Source organism: Somniosus microcephalus, chromosome 5 (assembly GCF_052327205.1).
Source record: "Somniosus microcephalus isolate GS21.2 chromosome 5, FLI_Smic_1.0, whole genome shotgun sequence".
NCBI lineage: Eukaryota > Metazoa > Chordata > Chondrichthyes > Squaliformes > Somniosidae > Somniosus > Somniosus microcephalus.
In genome coordinates, this window is record NC_140991.1 from 299099230 (window position 1) to 299121876 (window position 22647).

General features: G+C 42.7%; 1 protein-coding gene across 3 annotated transcripts in view; it reads right to left on the minus strand.

Moving 5' to 3' along the window:
- Positions 1 to 223: 223 nt before the first annotated feature.
- The window catches only part of eci2 (enoyl-CoA delta isomerase 2), a 223367-nt gene continuing 200943 nt past the window's right edge, over positions 224 to 22647 (minus strand). For 2 of the 3 annotated variants that reach the window (XM_085989230.1, XM_085989228.1), the window contains 5 exons: positions 7174 to 7276; positions 6660 to 6807; positions 6435 to 6524; positions 2324 to 2467; positions 224 to 770 (listed from right to left, as the gene is read on the minus strand). In XM_085989230.1, the coding sequence (XP_085845356.1) occupies positions 615 to 770; positions 2324 to 2467; positions 6435 to 6524; positions 6660 to 6807; positions 7174 to 7276 (641 nt within the window). In that variant the 3' untranslated portion in view covers positions 224 to 614. The remainder of the gene's footprint in view (positions 771 to 2323; positions 2468 to 6434; positions 6525 to 6659; positions 6808 to 7173; positions 7277 to 22647) is intronic. The other variant, XM_085989229.1, reaches the window with a different exon arrangement.

Genomic DNA, 22647 nt, shown 5'->3' on the forward strand with positions numbered 1-22647 from the left:
CTGTGATTAATGGTTTAATTGTTACTTTAACATTTTCCAAATATTTTCTCTTAAAGGTGGTCAGTAAGCAAAGACATGCCTGAGACGTTATACAGATGGTTCATCGTCCAAGAGCTGTGCAGATATGGGCCCATTGATTCAGTGATCTTTTCTGGAAAGAATAGCGCACAAGTTGTGTTCAATGATATACTGTCAGCATGCAAAGCAATTAATACTCATCCAATTACACTGTCAGAAAAACATTTTTATTGTTTTTGGTATTATCCATTTATGATGCAATATTACAGATTTTAAACGTACAAGAGCAACTTAGCAGTACAAATTGTTTTACCTTCACACATTCTGATATTCAGCTCTCTCCCCACCCCCAATCTACCATTTTCCAAAATAGTAATCACACATAAAACTGATGTTTAAAGCTATACATTTAGGGGTAATTAGCACATGAAAAGCACACAGCAGTTTAGCTGTCGGTTTAATAATTACATTGCAATACAGTATTGACAATGAAAATTGTAACCTAATCCAAAACATTAATAGCATAATGATGTTATTCAATCATAACTAGTATTTAGATTTCTGGATGTCAATTACTGAATAGTGGGGAAACAAAATCATAACTTTGACTTTTTTTCAAAAAAGCCCATTATAGCATTCATACATTCTTCAGATAACCATCTCTCCGCCAGTCTGTCACATTCCTGGGCATTGACAGCATGCAGCTTTTCCTTTTCAACACTTCTTATTAGCTGCTTTGAAAAGGCCAGAGACTGAAATGAAATTAACATGGATAACAATATTAAATTGTTAAAAATGAGGCAGTCATGTTCTATTAGATCTGCATCAATAAAACAGCATCATTTCATCCAGTGTGTCTACACCTTTTATTAAAAAAAATTACAATTATCAAAATAATACCTTGCAACGGAAAACCATCGAAATGATGATTAAATGCAGCATAAATACATAAAAAGTTGAAGTAAACAATGTAGTAAGAATACAGATGTTACAATTTATATTCAAAGCATAAAATGACACCTGACAATGCCTGTAACACATAGCAGGGGTACAGAATGATTACATTATTCATCATATAGATTGGCACTTGGCATAATCAGCCATAATTTGCTTCAATTTTATGCATGGAGTAATTGGTAATGAATGTAAAGCTAAACAGTGTTTTGAATCCTTGGATGACTATCTTTGAAATAAGGGACAGTCACGAGACAGCAAAGTAACAATGCCTATGAAGGTTTCCATCAATATGTTTACACAAAGAAACCTATTTATTGCTGAATGGTTATTAAACAATCCTATTCTCCAGAGTTATCCCAGTCTTAAAATCCGAGCAGATGTGTTAGCCAACACTTGGTACCATGAGCAAGGATAAACAGAACTTCAAGCTCTGCTCCACTCAGGTGGTGAGAAGAGCCAGGGATGGGCACACCTGATTTTGCTGGAACAAAATCATGGCACTCTGGAGCAAAATGTATTTTATTTGAATATTTTTAAGCCTACATACGCCAGTGCTGTGTTCATGTGACAAGTGAACATTGACAATACACAAGCAAAAATTATAATTAAGTAGCTCTCAAAACACTTCCTTTTTTGCAACTTTCTCCTCAAAAAAAATCTTAGTCCTTGTAATTAAGGATACTAATGAGTAAGCCTGAAAAAATGGTCTCTCCTTTTCCACTTATTTCTACCTCATTTTCTTTCTTCACTACTATTTCACTTTCTTCACTCCTCTCTCTCCCCTTCACTTTTGCTTATTCCTCTCATTTTCTTTTCTCTCACTGCCCTCCTTTCCTTGTGCCCTTCTGTTCCTCCCTGTTTCCCAGTCCTCCTCTTCCCTCTCATTCTGTCCATTATATCCTTTTTTCCCTCCTTCCCTTTTGTCACCTTCTTTGTCCTGTTCTTCTGCTCCCTTTCTCTCCCCTGTCCTTCTGTATGTCTCATTGGTCCCTTTCGAGTCGTTTTTGATTGTATATTCTCTACCTCCAGTTCTCATTTATTACTGTTTTACTTTTGAGTCAGTGAATAAAATACAAGTAAAATGTGATAGCGAATACATAAGTGGCAGACTACAGAACACTGCACAGATACAAGAATTTAAATATAAAATGTATTGTAAACCCATGTTGTGATTCAGCTCTTTATATTCCAAATAATAAGAAAGGGAAAAGTATGGAGTTTTGAATCAGAAATGGAAGTGACATTACTTCAAGGAGTCAGAGTGAGCAGAAAATCCAAGTACACGCTACATTTTTATAACAGTATGAAAAATTTTACTTAAAATATTCTAGTTAAAATGGTTACGTACATTTTTGGGCAGTTTTGCATAAGCATGCAACCTTTTCCAAACCTCTTTCTGGAACGTACTGTCAGGGAATACCTCCGTCACCAGTCCCTGTTCACAAGCTTGAGCTGCTGTTAATTTCTTGTTGAACAGGAGAAATTCATTGGCCTGATGGGACGATAGAAATAATGTAACTTAGAACTTACTACCCCTATAATAATAGATAGCTTTGAACTGACAACACATAGAACAATTTATGACCCCTAAGTTTGGATACCCACAAGTAGAAACATCTTTTCGACGTCTACCCTATCAAAATTTTAAAGACCTCTATCAGGTCACCTTTCAGTCTTCTCTTTTCTAAAGAAAAGAGCCCCAGCCTGTTCAGTCTTTCCTGATAATTGTACTCTCTCAGTTCTAGTATCATCCTTGTAAATCTTTTTTGCACTTTCTCTAGTACTTCTATATCCTTTTTGTAATATGGATCCAGAACTGTGCAATGTATTTTAAATGTGGTCTAACCAAGGTGCTATGTAAGTTTTAACATAACTTCTCTGCTCTTGAATTCTATTCCTCTAGAAATGAGCCCCAGTGCTTTGTTTGCACTTTTTAAGGTTTTGTTAACCTGCGTTGCTACTTTTAATGATTTGTGAATCTGTACTCCTAGATCCCTTTGCGCCTCTAACCCATACTCTTATTTTTCATGCCCCCCTTATTCTTCCTATCAAAATGCAACACCTCACAAGTGTCTACATTGAAATTAATTGGCCATTTACACAGCCATTGTGAAAGTTTGTTAATGTCTTCTTGTATTTTGTTAGTCTTCCTGATTGTTAACTATACCCCCCAATTTGGTGTCATTCGTAAATTTTGATATTGTACTTCCGATTCCCAAGTCTAAATCATTTATGTAAATGGTGAACAAAATCTATCTACTTCTGATGTGTACAGTTTTCTTTAACATATTTAAACTTTTTTTTTTACATAGGATATACAGCACAGAAACAGGCCATTCAGCCCAACCAGTCCATGCCGGCGTTTATGCTCCACTCGCGCCTCCTCCCTCAAGCCTCCTCCCATGTTTCCTCATCTAACTCTATCACTATCAGCATAACCCTCTATTCCCTTCTCCCTCATATGCTTATCTAACCTCCCCTTAAATGCATCTATAGTATTTGCCTCAACTACTCCCCGTGATAGCGAGTTCCACATTCTCACCACTCTCTGGGTAAAGACGTTTCTTCTGAATTCCCCATTTGATTTCTTGGTGACTATCTAATATTGATGGCCTCTAGTTATGCTCTTCCCCACAAGTGGAAACATTCTCTCTGTATCCACTCTATCAAAACTTTTCATAATTTTAAAGACCTCTATTAGGTCACCCCTCAGCCTTTTTTTCAAGCGAAAAGAGACCCAGCCTGTTCATCCTTTCCTGATAGGTATACCCTCGTATTTCTGGTATCATCCTTGTAAATCTTCTCTGCACCCTCTCCAGTGCTCCTATATCCTTTTTATAATATGGTGACCAGAACTGTACACAGTACTCCAAGTGTGGTCCAACCAAGGTTTGATACAGGTTTAGCATAACTTTGCTACTTTTCAATTCTATCCCTCTAGAAATAAACCTGGTTTGCTTTTTTTAAAATGGCCTCGTTAACCTGTGTCGCTTTTTTAGTGATTTGTATATTTGTACTCCGAGATCCCTTTGCTCCTCTACCCCACCCAGACCCGCACCCTCCAAGTTATAAGTGACCTCCCTATTCTTCCTACCAAGTGTTCATTCTTCATGTGAAAGCCTAGACAGTGTTCAATTATAGAGGAGGGGGCATCACAGCCAAACCCGACAGTGTCTTACACTAACGCACACACTTACTCTCTCTCTCTCTCACACCCATTGGGGGCAGGGAAGAAACTGCAAAGGCGTCGTCCTCCAGATCCTTACCCAGCAACCCCTACTGTGTGGACACCAGGCGAGGATAGGATCAAGCTCAGTTGTGATCTACTCTACAGATCACACAACTCACTCAAATATGACATTCATTATTTAGCCATAGAATGTAGTTTTACATCAGTGTTATTTTTGGTTAAACCATTAAGCCCATGTGGTCTCTAAATATGTGCTGGTTAATGGATGTCATCTAAATGAAAATGTTCAGTTAAAAGAAATATTTTGTGAGGCCCATATGAACAGAAATATTCATATACAAAACTACTGATTTAAGGAATTGTTTGAGCTGAGTTTGTTGCTTCATCAGAGTTAACTTAAAGAACATTTTCCCTGGACAAGTGTTTAACAAGCTTTACATCTCAAAACACCTGCATCACCTACCTGAATTAATGAATCATCATCACTGTCTATTGCTGATGTGGTAAGGTTCCTGTATGAAATTACTTTGGCCAGTCTCGGCCAGTTCCTGGTAGGAGTCCACAGCACAAAACCTCCCAAAAGTCAGGAGTAACTGGCATTAAATTGGCAAACTCACTCACACAGAATCACAGAAACCCCACAGTGCAGATAGAGGCCATTTCGGCCCATCGAGCCTGCACCGACACATATCCCACCCGATCCCCGTAACCCCTACACCAACACATATCCCACCCTATCCCCGTAACCCCACGTATTTAATCCCCCTAACACTAATGTCAATTTATCATAGCCAATCAACCTAACCCACACATCTTTGGACTGTGGGAGGAAACTGGAGCACCCGGAGAAAACCCACGCAAACACAGGGAGAATGTGCAAACTCCACACAGACAGTCACCCGAGGCCGGATTCGAACCTGGGTCTCTGGCGCTGTGAGGCAACAGTGCTAACCACTATGCCACCGTGCTGCCCCGGTCACAAGGTCACACTGGTGGACTATGGCCTGAGACTGGTTAAGGTCCATTTTTGTGGCCATGTATGGCGAACATTTGCATACCTCTAATTTGTGGTAGACCTGGTCTATTAGGTGCGCAGTGCGCATGTCGGGTACTAAAGGGGGGAAAATTGCATTTACAACACTGACATTCTTCATCTAAAAAGGTTTTTCTATTATTTTTTGCAAGCATTCAACCATGTTTCTCATACTTTGGCCCTTGTTAATAAGATCACATAATCTCCCTTAACTTTACAGAGGCAAATTGCATGAGTAGTGGTTTCTGTGGTTTCCTACATTATTGCCATAAAAGCAGTTTGTGGAGTACAACATCCTACATGGCGCCCCAACTTGTGGTCATCACATTTTTAAAATTAAGAAGGCAGAAGTTTTAACTGAACTTCAGTCAGAACATTTTACAAGGCAATAAAGCATAGTACTAAAAATGTTGTGCTCTAGTTTCATGGCGTTGCCAGCGAATAAAAAGAAGCAGAAGGTTTGGTGTTCAGGGCTATACAATCACTGAATGTGTCAAAAGTTCTGAGAAAATTCCCTTCAGAATGTGTTCAGATAACAATGATACAATAGCATAGTGGTTATGCTTCTAGACTAGCAACACAAAGGTCACAAGTTAAAATTTCACCGTGGCAAGTTGTGAAACTGAATTCAATAAATCAAAAAGAATGGCCATGAAAGCTGCCAGATTGAGAAAGAACCCAAGTGGTTGACTAATATTTTTCATAGAAGGAATCCTGCCACCCCTTCCCATTTTGGTCTACATGTGGCTTCAGTCTCACAGTATGTGGTTCTCTCTGAAGTGGCCTAGCAAGGCATACAGTTGTAACACAATTACTTCAAGTAAGCTCCATCACAACCTTCTCAGGGAAAGTATAGATAGGCAGTAAATGCATCCTGAGAACAAAGAATTAAAAAAATGTGCAAGTTTTTATTGCTACAATTTTGGGGCACATTTTCTCACATTTATTAATGTTCATAAAAAGTTGGGTGCGACTATAATGCTGACCACTTTTTCCTGTATCAATTTCACAATTAATCAAATGCCTCATGTGAAACTGCACTAATCAAATTAACAAGAAGCACTGTGTAGATTTATGCATTCCTGGAGGTTTATTTCTTTCAAAATAAATATCGTTGTGCATCAGTAAACGTGTGCTAAACGTATGCTATTATGCTAAATACTGCAAAGTTTATCAATATGTTTGTTCGGTATGATTTGTTAAGGAATCTCAGTGGGTGAAACTTGCTACCCATACCTTGGCATTACCCATCATCTTAGGGAAGGTGTAAGATGAGCAGCCTTCTGGACTTTGACCAAGTTCACTAAATGGTGCGTGGAATGTGGCCTGTATTGGGGGGGAAAACACAACACAGATTCGATACATTAGCATTCTTCTCCAACATAAAGGCTATTTATTATCTAAAACAGTTTTTGCTGCAGCAAAACAGCAGATATTTTAGAAAATATAAAAATGACCAACCAGATGAGAACACATGAGAAGACTCACTTTATCAGTGGCATAGATTACATCAAATAATCCTAAAACAGTGACAGCAACTCCAATAGCAGGACCATTAATTACACCAATCAGTGGCTTTGGAAAATCAATGTAATGGCTTACATAGCTCCTGTTGGAGGGAAATTAAACCATATCAGTCAGGTTAATGAGGTCATTGAAAAAAAATGCTTACATTTCAACAAAAGTAAATGAATGCTACAATAATTAATTAAAAAGTCTCCTGGAAACAGTAATAAATGAGTGCTATGTTCAAATATATTTCTTAATGGATATAAATGACTTTTATTCTTTTAAAACTTATTCTAAGACATTCTAATATATGCCTGGTAGAAAACGGCAATAAACATTGAATATTGCAGCCATATTCCATATAACAAGGATCCTATTTCCCACATCAGTTATGCATGTACAATAGATTCAAAGAGGTATCACTGCCCATGCCTCCAGAATATTTTAATTGTCACCCATTGCTCACTTCAGTAGTGCTCCTGAATTCTTGGACTTCTGTTCCATGCCTTCTGACCCAATATTAGTGAAGTTAGTCAAGTCATTTCCACTACAGTAAAAATCACCACTACCTGCAGATAGAGAGACAATAAAGTGATCAAATTCATGTGGAAGGTTTTTAAATGTTTACCGTCTAAAAAAATTACATTTTCTGTTTCTAGAGAGTGAACGTGGCATGTCAATTTGACACGTGCCCAATACATCTGAAATATACATCTGACAAAATTGCTATGGTACTGCAAATATAATTCACAAAGGTTTCTTCTCATGATTTTGCCAGGGTGGTCTTCTGGCAAGATATGAGTCATGCAGTGCTCCCCCCCGCCCACCCCTTTGGGCTTCTCATGGTTGTCAAATCAGAAAAAAAGCACCATGCAAAACTCCTGGAAATTCCTAAATATTTGTTGGAATGAGATGAATGCATGCTTATAAAGCTCCTGTAACCAATACTTTTTTTGAAGCGAACACTATTGAAACACAGTTACCACATACAGAAATCAATGCAAGAGCACTAAAACAAATACAAATTTGGGAGACATGCAAGGCAGCACCTTAAGATGGCGAGTGAGTAGGACAGGTCAGGTAGCATTTGGACTGGGTGGGTGAGTGAGCAGATGGGCCAGGAAACAATCAAAGTGGGCAAGTGAGGGGTTGAGCTATCAACTACTGAGGGTGGGTGAATGAGCAGGCAGGCTGAGAAACACTTGCTAATAGAGGTGGAAGCACGGGAGATCTTTGTAGGCCAGTTCGTCCGCCTACCCCGGGCTTGACTAACCTGGAGTCCTTTGCAGCCTAACTTTCTCTTGTTACTCCTTGTCCCTCCCCTCCCACCACCAAAGTACTTTGCAGGGTGGCTGCCTAACCCTTCCCAAGTGGTTCCTTTGAGTCTTTCATCCCGACAGTTTCTCACAAGTAGTATCTCTGGCTCTCCTCAAATTGCAGTTGAGACACATTATCTAATATTGAGGTCCTTTCAAAGTTATCTCAATGGATCAAAAAGTTCATGCTTTCCATTATTTCAATATTTTTCAGCTTAAGGGAGGCAAGGACTGTTGAATCCAGCAGGCAAGTGCTTTTCCAGCACTGCTTGTGGGCCAGGCGGAGCAGGAGCGCTTCCTCCCGGCCTCCCGAGCTTACCTGTAAACCATTCCTGTGATCAGCCCACTCCCACTGATCCAGCATTTCTGATCTCTCACCTCCCCCCAATTGCCTTTCCGATCCTTTCCTCCACTCTTTGGCTGCAGTCTACGATCTCCCCCATCCCACCCCGCCCCCAGCTTTTCATAAGAAATAGGAGCAGGAGTAGGCCATACAGCCCCTCGAGCCTGCTCCGCCATTGAATAAGATCATGGCTAATCTTCTACATCAACTCCACTTTCGCGCCCGATCCCTATATCCCTTGATTCCCTTAGTGCCCAAAAATCTAGCAATCTCAGTCTTGAAAAACGACTGAGCAACCACAGCCCTCTGGGATAGAGAATTCCAAAAACTCACAACCCTCTGAGTGAAGAAATTTCTCCTCAACTCAGTCCTAAATGGTCGACCCATTATTCTGAGACTATGACAGCTAGTTCTAGACTCTCCAGCCAGGGGAAACAGCCTTTCAAGTTGGTGATAAATTCAAACAATATAATCAAATATAATTTAAAATGACTGTCAGCATCATCTTGAGCATCCAACTTCACAAAATGAGTTTAGTAATTTGCTTGGTTAGTTTCTGCTACCAGCTAGTTAGCAATTGGTAGCTTTGAATGAAAAACGGGGAATTTGTTTACTGGATTTCTGCAGCGTACTCATTTTTCATTGGTAGTTAGTAATTGATTGTAATTTAACATATTTCACCCATTTCAGCCAATCACAAATTGTTTCTCTGTGGAAGTGTGATACGTTGAAGTACGACATTCTGATTTCTGAAAAAAAAAATGCAGCTGGAAAAGAAAGACAAGCACCAAGTAAAATCTATCCAATATTTGCTGGTTTGTGGCCAGATAGCATCCTTCATAATATCATTTCAAATTATTGTCAGCATTTTCTTCAACTTAATTGCATAAATGAAAAAGGCTGTGGGTGAATCATTATATTTCTTTTGTATTGTATGTGCCGTTACATCGCCCCGCTCTGCCCTTGCCTCAGCTCAGCTACTGCTGGCAAACTCATCCATGCTTTGGTTACCTCCAAACTTGACCATTCCAATGTTCCCCTGTCCGGCCTCCCTCCTTGCACCCTTGGTAAACTTGAGCTCATCCAAAACTCTGCTGCCCGTATCCTAACTTGTACCAAGTCCCGTTCATCCATCACCTCTGTGCTCCCTGACCAGCACTGCCTTCCTGTCCAGCAATGCCTTACATAGGATATACGGCACAGAAACATTAAAAATGAATTCGTAGGTGACTGATGAGTCCAATGCGGGACCTACAGGCTCTGTCACAGATGGGGCAGATGTAGGTTGAAGGGGCGGGTGGGTGGGGTGCTTGGGTTGACGTGCGCTCCTTCCGCTGCCTGCGCTTGGCTTCCGCTTGCTCCCGGCAAAGAAACTCGAGGACTTCTCCTCCACTTTGTGTGGTCTTGGGCCAGGGATTCCCAGGTGTCGGTGGGGATGTTACACTTTTTCAAGGAGGCTTTGAGGGTGTCCTTGAAGCGTTTCCTCTGCCCACCTGGAGCTCTCTTGCCGTGCCGGAGCTCCGAGTAGAGCGCTTGTTTTGGGAGTCTCGTATCGGGCGTCTCGTATCGGGCATGCGGACAATGTGACCCGTCTATCGGAGCTGATCGAGCGTGGTTAAAGCTTCGATGCTGGGGATGTTGGCCTGAGCCAGAACACTGACGTTGGTGTGCCTATCCTGCCAATGGATTTGCAGGATCTTGCAGAGGTAGCGTTGGTGGTACCTCTCCGGTGCTTTGAGGTGCCTGCTGTACATGGTCCATGTCTCGGAGGCATACAGCAGGGCAGGTATCACTGCTGCTCTGTAGACCGTGAGCTTAGTGCCGGGTTTGAGGTCCTGGTCTTCAAACACTCTCTTCCTCAGGCGACCGAAGGTTGCGCTGGCAGACTGAAGGTGGTGTTGGACTTCGCCGTCGACGTCTGCCCTTGTTGACAGTAAGGCTCCCGAGGTATGGAAAGTAGTCCACGTTGTCCAAGGCCTTGTCATGGATTTTGATAATCAGGGGGCAGTAGTGTGTGGCGGGGGCAGGTTGGGAGAGGACCTTTGTCTTACGGATGTTTAGTGTAAGGCCGATGCTCTTGTACGCTTCGGTGAAGGTGTTGACGATGGTTTGGAGTTCGACCTCCGAGTGAACGCAGACGCAAGCGTTGTCTGCATACTGTAATTCGGCGACAGAGGATGGGACGACCTTGGATCTGGACTGGAGGCGACGGAGGTTGAACAGTTTCCCGTTTGTTCTGTAAATTAGCTCCACTCCAGTGGGGAACTTACTGAGGATGAGATGGAGCATTGCAGCAAGGAAGATCGAGAAGAGCGTTGGTACGATGACACAGCCCTGCTTGACCCCTGTTCGTATGTGAATTGGGTCTGTGGTGGAACCATTGGTCAGGATCACGGCTTGCATGTCGTCGTGAAGCAGGCGGAGGATGGTGAAAAACTTTTGAGAGCAGCCGAATTTGAGGAGGACACTCCATAATCCCTCACGGTTGACAGTGTCGAAGGCCTTTGTGAGGCCTCTCTATCCACTCTATCAAAACCTTTCATAATTTTATAGACCTCTATGAGGTCACCCTTCAGCCTTCTTTTTTCAAGCGAAGAGACCCAGCCTGTTCATCCTTTCCTGATATGTATACCCTCGCATTTCTGGTATTGTGGCGGAGACCACATAGGGACAGTAACACAATTCACTATGTATAGCCAATGTTGTTATCGCTCCACGTTATGTACGGAACTTGGTTGGGTTATCGGGGCAGGGTCCCTTTAAGAGTCGTCGATTGTGTGATGACGTCATAGTCCTGCGACGAGGCCAGGTCCCTCTGTCCATGCGGAGAGTTAATAAAGCTAACACGCGTTTTTCTTTGCTGCTATGAAAGTCTCGCAGTCTGTTTATTTCCAGCGACTCCTACAGTATCATACTTGTAAATCTTCTATGCACCCTCTCCAGTGCCTCTATATCCTTTTTATAATACAGCAACTAGAACTGCACGCAATACTCCAAGTGTGGTCTAACCAACGTTCGATATAAGTTTAGCATAACTTCACTACTTTTCAATTCTATCCCTCTAGAAATAAACCCTAGTGCTTGGTTTGCATTTTTAATGGCCTTGCCAACCTGTGGCGCAACGGTGATTTGTGTATTTGTACCCTGAGAGCCCTTTGTTCCTCTACCCCACTTAGACTCGCACCCTCCAAGTGATAAATGACCTCCCTATTCTTCCTACCAAAATGTAATACCTCACATTTGTCTGTGTTGAACTTCATTTGCCAATTATTTGCCCATTCTGCAAGATTATTAATGTCCTCCTGTAATTTGTTGCAGTCCTCCTCAGTATTAACTATTCCCCCCCAATTTGGGATCATCTGCAAATTTAGAAATTGTGTTTTTGATTCCAAAGTCTAAATCGTTAATGTAAATTGTGAACAGCAGTGGTCCCAGCACTGGTCCTTGTGGAACACCACTACCCACCTTCTGCCACTGTGAATAGCTACCCTTTACTCCCACTCTCTGCTTTCTGTCTTGAAGCCAGCCAGCAATCCATTCTGCTACTTGTCCCCTGACTCCGCATTCTTTGACGTTATTCGTTAGTCTATTATGGGGTACCTTAAAGAAGGCCTTTTGAAAATCCAGATAAATTACATCTACTGCATTACCATTGTCTACTCTCTCTGTTACCTCTTCAAAAAATTCAATAAGGTTGGTCAAGCAAGATTTTCCCTTTTGAAATCCATGCTGACTATTCATTATGAAACTTTTCGTTTCTAGATGTTCTTCTATTCTCTCCTTTAGGAAGGGTTCCATTATTTTTCCTACCACCGATGTTAAGCTGACTGGTCTATAATTCCCTAGATATAGGTATTACGTTAGCTATCCGCCAGTCCTCTGGCACGACACCTTTTTCTAATGAATTATTAAATATGTGTAGTAATGCCTCTGCTATCTTTTCGCTAGATTCTTTTAAAATGCATGGATGCAATCAGGGGTTTTATCCTCTTTGAGTTTGATTAGTTTATCTAATAATATCCCCTTTTTTATTTTAAATGCACTTATCTCATTACTCATCTCTTGATTTTAAAATTCTCATCCTGGTTTTCAAATCCCTCCATGGCCTTGTCCCTCCCTATCTCCATAATCTCCTCCAGCCTTACAACCCTCCGAGATCTCTGCGCTCCTCCAATTCTGGCCCCTTGCGCATCTCCGATTGTCATCGCTCCACCATTGGTGGCTGTGCTATCAGCTGTCTAGGCCCAAAGTTCTGGAATTCACTCTCTAAACCTTTCCACCTCCCCTTTCAGCATTCCAAAGGGATCGTTTCCTCCGCGACACCCTGGTCCACCCTTCTATCTCCCCAACACCCCCTCCCCTTCCCAATGCATCTTACGAGCAAGTGCAGGAGATACAACACCTGCCTTTTACCTCCTCCCTTCCCATCGTCCAGGGCTTCAAATACTCTTTCCAGGTGAAAAAGCGATTCACTTGTACTTGTTTAAATGTAGTATACTGTATTCGATGCTCATGATGTGGACTCCTCTACATTGGGGAGACCAAATGTAGATGGGGTGATCGCTTTGTGGAATACCTCCGTTCAGTTCGCAAGCATGACCCTGAGCTTCCGGTCGCTTGTCATTTTAATTCTCCGCCCCACTCCCACTTTGACCTCTCTGTCCTTGGCCTTCTAATGAAGCTCAATGGAAGCTCGAGGAACAGCACCTCATCTTTAGATTAGGCACTTTACAGCCTTCCGGACTCAATACTGAGTTCAACAATTTCAGATCACAACCACTGCCCCATGTTATCGGACAACAGCTGTTGGTAATGATTCTGCTATTGCCATTTACACCTCCTCTAGACCCATTTTTTGTTTCTTTACTTTCCCTATTACCACCCCCTTTTGCCTTGCACCATCATCACTTTTGTCATTTAATCTCTCCTGCTTTCCACCCATCACAGACCTTCCCTTTTGTTCTTTCCTCCCTGTAGTGTCCGTGTGTTGATAAAGACACTGAAGACAGGAGTTGGTTCATAGGTATTTACTAAGCAAAGTCTGGGGGGGTGTTCTAACTGATACAACACAATATACAGGCTTATATAGCCCGAGTGGCCATTACCGGCATTACAGTACACATGGAGCTCTTAAAGGCACATACACTACAATTCCTCCCCTTTTAGCCAACCAGTACATAATATTTTAAGTAATTATTAATTACATGTTACAAGAAAAATAATCTACACATTGCTGCAGTTAATTGATTATAAGTCAGTCTCTCTGGAGGCTTCCTGACTCAGTCCGGATAACGCCTCGGTGGTGTAGTAGTTTCTGGTGGTGTAGTAGGTTCTTTTGGCAAGGCTGATTCGGCTTGAATGCCAGTGTCGGGTTCATCGGGTTCCAGTATCACCGGATCGGAGGTAGATATGGGTATCTCTATTTCATCGTTAGGCGTATAGAGTTGTGGTGTAGGTTGTCCCTTTTCGGATGACTCTATGATTTGGTCAGCATGGCGCCTTATTATGCTTTCTCCGATGTCCACGGTATACATCAGTGGTCCTAGTCGTGTGCAGATAGTTCCAGGCTGCCATTTCTCGGTACGGTAGTCCCGGGCCAAAACCGGTTGACCTATCTGGAAGGTTCTAGTTGGCCTTTCATTCATGCCTTGAAATTGCCGGTTCTCCACGTCCCTTCTGATGTTGGGCTTGATCAAATCCAGCCGGCATCTTAGGCTTCTATTGAAGATCATGGCGGGAGTTTGGTTTGTAACCATATGTGTTGCATTCCTGTATGCGAACAAGAAGTTATCCACCTTGTGCTGAAGTTATATGTCTTCATTACCCATGGCCTTTATGGCCTTCTTGAAGGTCTGGACAAACCTTTCAGCCAATCCATTGGTGGCGGGATGGTATGGGGCGGACGTGTAGTGCTTAACCCCGTTGTTTTTTTTAAGAACTTCCTGAATTCTTTGGACACAAATTTCGGTCCATTATCAGAACAGATCTGTTCCGGCAGCCAATTCCTGGCAAATATGGTTCTTAATACTGTGATGGTTTTTTCTGTGGTGGTGGAGGACATCTTTATTACCTCCGGCCACTTGGAGTGTGCATCAACTGCGATTAAGAACATCGAGTCCATAAATGGACCAGCAAAGTCGATGTGTACCCTTTGCCAGGGAGATGAGGGCCACTCCCATGGATGTAGAGGGGCTTGGGGTGGAGCGTTTTGGACCTTCTGGCATCCTAGGCAGCTCTTGGTCATTTCTTCGATGTCTCCATCGATACCTGGCCACCATACAAACGCGCTGGCTAGGTTCTTCATTTTCACTCCACCCAGATGCCCCTCGTGAAGCTCCTTTAGAACTTTATCCTGGAGTTTGGGTGGAATCACCACTCTGGATCCACACATCAAGGTTCCTCGGCACACTGACAGCTGTTCTCTTCTTTGCGAGAATGCTGGCAACAGTGATTCGCCATGTGCTGGCCATCCCTTCACTGTTAAATCGTAGACCCGTGAGAGAGTCGGGTCATTTCTCGTCTCCCTTTCAATGGCAGAATTTGTCACTGGTAGACATTCCACTATGGTAGAGTGGAACATCTCTACTGGGTCTACTGTAGGTGCCTCTTCTACCGTTGGCAACGGTAGGCGCGATAAACCGTCAGAATACAAAGGGTCAAAACAGCATGGGAATGCTATGTTGTATTGGTGTGCCCCTAGAAAAAGGGACCACCTCTGTAGCCTTTGCGCTGTCATAATGGGAACACCTTTTTTTTAGGGTTGAATATGGAGAGGAGGGGTTGATGGTCAGTCAACAAGGTAAATTTTTGTCCGTGTAGGTAATGGTAGAATTTCTTCACTCCCCATACCAGGCTGAGTGCTTCCCTGTCGATTTGGGCATAGTTACGCTCAGCTGAGTTCAATGAGCGTGACGCAAAAGCTATCAGCCGTTCTGAGCCATCAGGGAATTTATGGGATAATACTGCTCCTATGCCGTAAGGGGATGCATCGCACGCCAGTCTGATTGGCAGTGATGGGTTGTAATGAGCCAAAACTTCTTCGGATGTGATGAAGTCTTTGCATTTATGGAAGGCACGTTTACAGTCTTCGTTCCATTTCCAAATCACTCCTGTTTGTAGAAGTTCATTAAGAGGGTGTAGAAGAGTTGATAAGTTCGGTAAAAATTTATGATAGTAATTTATTAATCCCAGGAACGACCTTAATTGTGAAACATTTTCAGGTGCTGGGGCTTTTATAACCGCTTCAATTTTTTCAGGTGACTTATGCAACCCTTCATTATTAATTATGCGGCCACAATATATCTGATTTTGGAAAAATTCGCACTTGGGGCGATTTGCTCGTAGGCCCCGTTCTTTCAGCCTAGTGAGCACCTGCTCCAAATTGGCATGGTGCTTGTTGTCGTTTTCTCCTGTTATAAGGATGTCGTCTAGGTAGCAATGAGTCCCCGGAATCCCTTGCAGGACTTGCTCCATAGCTCTTTGCCAGATAGCTGGAGCTGATGCTACTCCAAAAACCAGTCGATTGTACTGGTACAGGCCTTTGTGTGTGTTTATCGTGAGATACTTTTTAGAGGCCTCCTCAACCTTCATCTGTAGATATGCCTGTGCCAAGTCAATTTTGGTGAAACGTTTCCCTCCGGATAGTGAGGCGAAAATATCTTCTATCCTCGGAAGGGGATACTGTACTGTGTGAAGGACCGGGTTTACAGTCACCTTGAAGTCACCACAGATGCGAATTTTTCTCTGTTCTTCAGATTTATCTTTATTCAATGCTTTTTCATGACTGGAACGATGGGTGTTGCCCATTCGCTCCAATCTATTTTGGATAATACGCCTGCTTTTTCCAAATTCTCCAGCTCTGCCTCGACTGCTGGACGTATTGCGTATGGCACCGGTCTTGCCTTAAAAATTTTGGGAATTGCTGCATCTTCCACTTTTATTGAGGCGGTGATGCCTTTCAAGGTTCCTAGTTTCTCTTGAAACACTTCTTTGGCGTTGGCCAAGATGTCTTTTAATCGTTCAGGTATGATGTCATCATTGTTTTTTTTCCTTACTGGTCACCGTCAGTGCCTGAATGGAGTGCCAGTCTAAACGTATCTTCCTGATCTATTCACGTCTCAACAACGGTGGACCAGCATCTTATAGAATGTATAAATACAACTTCTGTATTTCTTTGCCGTTGTATACAACAGGCACCCTTATTTTTCCTCTGGGGTATACTTTCTGCCCCGTATCTGTTTTTAAGATAATGGATGTGTCTTTTAGAGGTATATGCGAAAATAGCCTCTCGTAATCCCGTCGATTTATTACGGTTAGAGCTGATCCTGTATCTAGCTCCATTTTAACTGGGGACCCTGCTATTGTGAGGGTAACCCAAATGGTTTGGTAATCATCTTTGGCCAGTACATTATGTAATTTGAGACAGCTTAGTCTCTTGTTTTCGAAGTCGCTATCGCTCTTCTGGTCTTCGGAGCTACTGTCCGTCATCATTTGTACCTTCCTGTACTTTTCTTTATTGATTTTTTTTTTCCTGTCAGTGGATTTATTTTGTCCAGATCGGCATACCCGTGCAATGTGTCCAATCTTCCCGCATTGCCTGCATGCTTTGTCCTTGAACCAGCAGTCCCTCTGGTTATGGGTGGATCTGCTGCAGCGATAACATCTTTCGAAACCCTGTGTCATTTCATGGGTGCCGAAGTCCTGTGTCTCTTGTTGTATCTCTGCAGCTCCTTTTGCTGCTGCTTTGTATGATACAGCCATACTGAAAGCTTTGTCCAATGTTAAATCTTTTTCAGAAAGCAGTTTTTTTTGTGTTCCTTCACTTAAGAGACCGCAAATGAATTTGTCTCGAAGATAATCTGATAGTCCTGCCCCAAATTGGCAGTACTTTGATAGCTTTCTTAATTCGGTTAAGTAATCAGCGTTACTTTCATTCTTGTGTTGATTTCTCTTGAAGAACTTGAATCGTTCCGCTATCAGCAGCGATGTTGGGTTTAAGTGCTCCTGCAGGGTATCAACAATTTCTTTAAAATTCTTGTCCTTTGGTTTGGCTGGAGTGATTAAATTTCGTAACAGCCCGTATGTCTTTGCGTCCATTAAGTTCAGAAGTACTGAAGCTTTTTTTTCATCTTCTATTCCATTTGCAGTGCAATATACCTCTACTCTTTCCACGTATGTGGTCCAATCCTCTATTTCGCTATCAAAAGCATCAATATTACCAGATTTAGGCATTTCAGAAAAGATATGGCGCTTCCTGCGCTTTTTTTTTCTTTTCTGTAGCAAAGATATGGCGCTTCCCGCGCTTTCCCGCCGCTGCTGCTGATAACAACGCTGTTTACTGCGGTTTCCGTTCTCTTTTTTTTAAATTTACTGTTGGAGACTTGTTCCCGCCGGAGGTCTGAACGCTGACCTGCTTGCCGCGCCGGCCGTCTCCCGAGTGCTCCCTCCCAGTCCGTTATTGCTTGCCTCCGATTTCGCTGCCTGTCTCAGCTGTAGAGCCAGCCGCTGGAGCCCCAGCCTGACGCCCAGGAAGGATTAGCGCAGTACTTGCCACCAGCTTGGCCAGCTGGTGAAACCACAGCTTCTCTCACTTCCTTGAGTCTTCTGGACGCCCGAGGAATCGATGTCCTTGAGGTGCTGCCGAATTGCAGGTAAGTCCGTTTCCACTTCGTCGCCACTTTAGTGTCCGTGTGTTGATAAAGACACTGAAGACAGGAGTTGGTTCATAGGTATTTACTAAGCAAAGTCTGGGGGGGGGTTCTAACTGATACAACACAATATACAGGCTTATATAGCCCGAGTGGCCATTACCGGCATTACAGTACACATGGGGCTCTTAAAGGCACATACACTACACTCCCCTCCCCCTGCACTTGCTTAAAACCCGTTACATCTCTAACTTTTTCCAGTTCTGATGAAAAGTCATCGACCTGAAACGTTAACTCTATTTTTCTCTCTACAGATGCTGCCTGTCCTGCTGAGTATTCCTAGCAATTTCTGTTTTCCTGTTTTTATTTCAGATTTCCAGCATCCACAGTATTTTGCTTTGCTATTAAAAAATACTGAAACCAATTTTTTTTTGTTGAAGATACGCAATTCCAAATTTTTTACTTTGTGTACAGCATGTGCGCTGCCTTTGATTTACTCAAATACACTGGAATACTCCATCACAGTAGCCCAGAAATTGCTGGAAAAATAATGGTGCTCGCCATTATTAGTGGATAAAAAAGCCCAGCAATTTGTGGCAAGGAACAGATTTGCATTGCAAGGCGCCACAAATTGCTGGACCACTTGTGCTGTAGCTGGTCATCAATCTCTGCATGAATGTCAAGAAATCGCTGGGTTTGCGCCGTAAATACGAATGAATCTCGCCGCAGACATTTAGGGCTAATATTTCATGCCATAAGGACCCTGCTAATGACGTGATTTATGGTCCTGAAATGAAACTCAATCTTGGAGGCCCAGAAAGGGAACAATTGAAATTGTGGAGTCTCACTCCTGCAGGTAGTAAATTGTTCCCAGAGGTTTCTTAAATTTAGAATTTTTTTTGATACTTTTCCTTTCTGTCTCTTTTCTCTCTATTTCTCTTCTGTATCTTATTTGACTCTAATTCACCTTATTTAAGCATTCGTTCTTTTTTTTCTCATCTATTCTTAAATTTCATTGGTTAAGGAGCTAGACCACTGGACCAGATGTTCATGGCATCCCAGATGCCCCATTACCAATTTGCATTTCCAACAACTTGCGACACAAATATAATACGACCTGAAGGGTGAGGAAATAATCCAACTCACGCCTCTCCAGCAATTTCTGGCAGGATAGAATCACTGGCAAGTGGGGCACAATGATGAGGTGGGAGTAGCCCTGAGATTTAACATTGACTCTGGACCCCATGATGTCTCATTATTTCAGGTCAAACAAGGTCAAGGGAAACTCATACTGCCTACTCACCACCTACTGCTCACCTCTTTCCCCCCCCCCGCCCCACCCCCACAAACCACAAATGACGATTCAGTACACTCCACTTGGGAGGAAGAACTAAGGGTAACATGAGCATATAATATACTCTGAGCACGGGACTTCAATGTCCAGCACCAAGAATGGCTTGGTAGTACCACCATTGACCGACCTGGTCGAATCCAGAAGGACATAATTGCTAGACTGGGCCAGCTTCAGGTGGTGAAGGACCAACTCAAGGCAGCAATCTACTTGACCTCATCCTACCGGTTGTGGATATAACTGTCCATGACAACATTCACAGAAATGACAAAGCACAATCCTTGTGAAGACAGTCTTGTCTCCACCATGAGGACATCCTCCATCGTGCAGTGTGGCACTAGTACAGTGCTGAGGGAGACAGACTAAGGACATATCTAGCAACCCAAAACTGATGGTGCTGTGGTCCATCAGCAGAATGGTATATCACCACAATCTGTAACCTCATGACCCAGCACATCCCTAAATCTTGATCACCATCAAACTAGGAGACCAATCCTGGTTCAATGTGGATTGTAGAAGGGCATGTCATAAGCATCACCAGGCATATCTTAGAATGAGCTAAGAACCTAGTGAAGCTATTGCACAGGGCTACTTGCATGGTAAACACTAAAAGTAGCAGGCTATAGAAAGAGCTAAGGGGTCCCACAACCAATGGTTCTGTAGCTCTACCACATCCAGTTAAGAATGGTGGTGGGCAACCAAGCAACTAACAGGAGGATAAGGCTACATAAACATCCCCATCCTCAACCATTCTGGCATGTGAGTGCAAGAGAAAAGGATAAAGTGTTTGCGAGCGTCTTCAGTCAAAGTGCTGAATGGATAATCCCACTTGTCCTCCTCCCGAGGCCCTCCTCATCATAGCTAGCCAGCCAATTCAGTTCACTCCATGTGACATTAAGAAATGGCTAAGTACACTGGACACAGCAAAGGCTATGCGGCCTGACAACATTTCAGTTGTAATACTGAAGACCTGTTTACCAGAGCTAGCCACTCCCATAGCCAAACTGTTCCAGTACAGCTATGAAACTGGAATCAACAAGAGTAAGGTGCAGTAATGAGTCTGTAGGCAAATGCCAGATCAACCCAGTACTTGACAACAACTGGATGAGATAGTGCTGCATGAGGATAGTGGCTCTCTGAGCCACTCCACAGTACCATACTCATTTGTCAGCATTGTAGCATGTGCGTAAGAATGTGGAGCTATGTTTCATGCTACATCTGACTGTTACTGTCACTAGATGTGCCAGTCCTATGCTGCACCTTGGGTTTCCTTCCACATTGTGTGGTAACTGCAAGTGCATAGTGTTTATTGATAACACTGTCAGCCAATAAGTTGGAGGCAGGACAAGACTCAAAAAAAGTCTATTTACTCAGCAAAATGCAAAGCAACCAAAATCTATTTACTCAGCAAACAGTCTACAGAGTCTAGTTAAAAAGTTTCTATGAAATGCAGCAAACAGAACTCATGACAAACTGCAGCAACTTCTCCCGATAATAGCAGGGTAATTCTTCCAGCAAGTAGAGAATAGTTACATAATATAAATGGAGTAGTTCTCCAGCAAATTGCAGTGAGTGGAGGGTAGTTACATACAAATTATGTGCATAAAATCAATCCCAGTCACTTACAGCAATGTGGTCTTCAGGCGTGATTGACGGGGGAATTACCCAATCATCTCCATTCTGGCTGGGAATTGTGTTATCACTATATGCAGCCCTACAAATGTCCTGATACCAAATGGCACAGTTCTGCATCTGGCTCTGTGATGGCCTGCGAAGATAGTTCTCCATGGTCATTGCCAGATAGGTATGCCAGAGCCTGCAGAAATGCGTAGTGGCTTATTGGCAGGTGCTGGCTATTGATCACCCTGGCATGCCTTCTTTTATGTACTGACAACGTGATTGGGGTACTTCTAGGAAGCAATCAAAATTGCAGTTAATCAGTCATTCACATATCTTAGTGGTACTATTGGGTCTGCTGTCCAATTTAATTTGAAGAGGCGCTTCCACATTCACTAATTGTCTGCTGAAGCAAGATATCGTCATGTGTGTCTACAAATGAGGGTGAATGGGTACCAGCAGGTGGGCACAGACAATATCTTGTGCAGTCTGACCTGCCTGGTGTTCCTCTGTAGATTCTCCCCTTTTTCCAAATACGTCAGATATGGCCATTCCCATTGGAGCCAGAGAGGAAAAATACATTTTTAAAACAATTGGCACACGGTGCCATCAGAAAAGAACAAAGTAACGAAAGCAGTTAAAAGAAACAAATGAAATGTGAGCATTGAAGTCACTTATCTCAACCCTTTAAATCACCTACTGTCATAACCAGTATTGCCAACTCGCGCGATTCCATCGCAAGAGCCACGATTTCGGCATAAAATAAAGCATCACTCGCGATGGAATGCCTAAATCTTGGGAAATCCTGAGCTCAAAAAAAATGCAATTTTTGCATGCGTGGGGAAAAAATACACCAATTTGTGTATGCGAGGAAAAACTCTGCTATTTGCGCTTGCGCGAGAAAAAAAATGGCGATTGTAAAGTTGAGTATTGGATGGTCACGTTCTCTGGAGGTAAATTTCCCAAAAAGTGAGTCTCCCACCTGCAATCTGACCGTGCGGGCTCTTTTCTATTTGCACATCCAAATTAATACTATAACCAGAAGGGATCGTACTGCAAAAGAAAACAAGATGATTTAAAAAGAAACACAAGATGCAGTTTGCAAAAAGTTTCGGGATGAAAGGATAAGAAAGGTAACAGGACCGCGTTAAAGTGATCTGGAAGGTGGGAGTGAGAGAGAGGAAAGGTGCTGCAGAGATTGTGCGTGTATGAGAGAGAGAGCGCCCATTGCATTTCATCCACCAGCCATCTCAGCACTGTAACCAAATTTTTTTTTGAGAGGGTGGGAGAGGGAGAGAGAGATTTTAATGCATTCATATGCATCGGATCAATGTGCGTTTCCTCTTAAGCTGCTTTTAACATATCTCAACACCATCGCATTTATATTACAACACCATCATCACCATCGTGGCCTGAGGACAGTCACCGCCAAAAAAAAGGCGAGGTCCAAAGCTAACAAGCAGGCAAAAAAGAAATTGCATGGTAATTATTGATCATTTACAACTAGAGGGCTGAGTGACTGTTATGGGAAACTTAGATCCGCACCCCATGTGTGCAGAAATCCTTATTTTATTTTTACTTTTTGTGATCAGAAGTGCAAGGCGCCTATTTCTTATGTTAGTAATCGGTTAGTTACGGTTGAATGTGCTTCCTGTCCGGAAGCAAA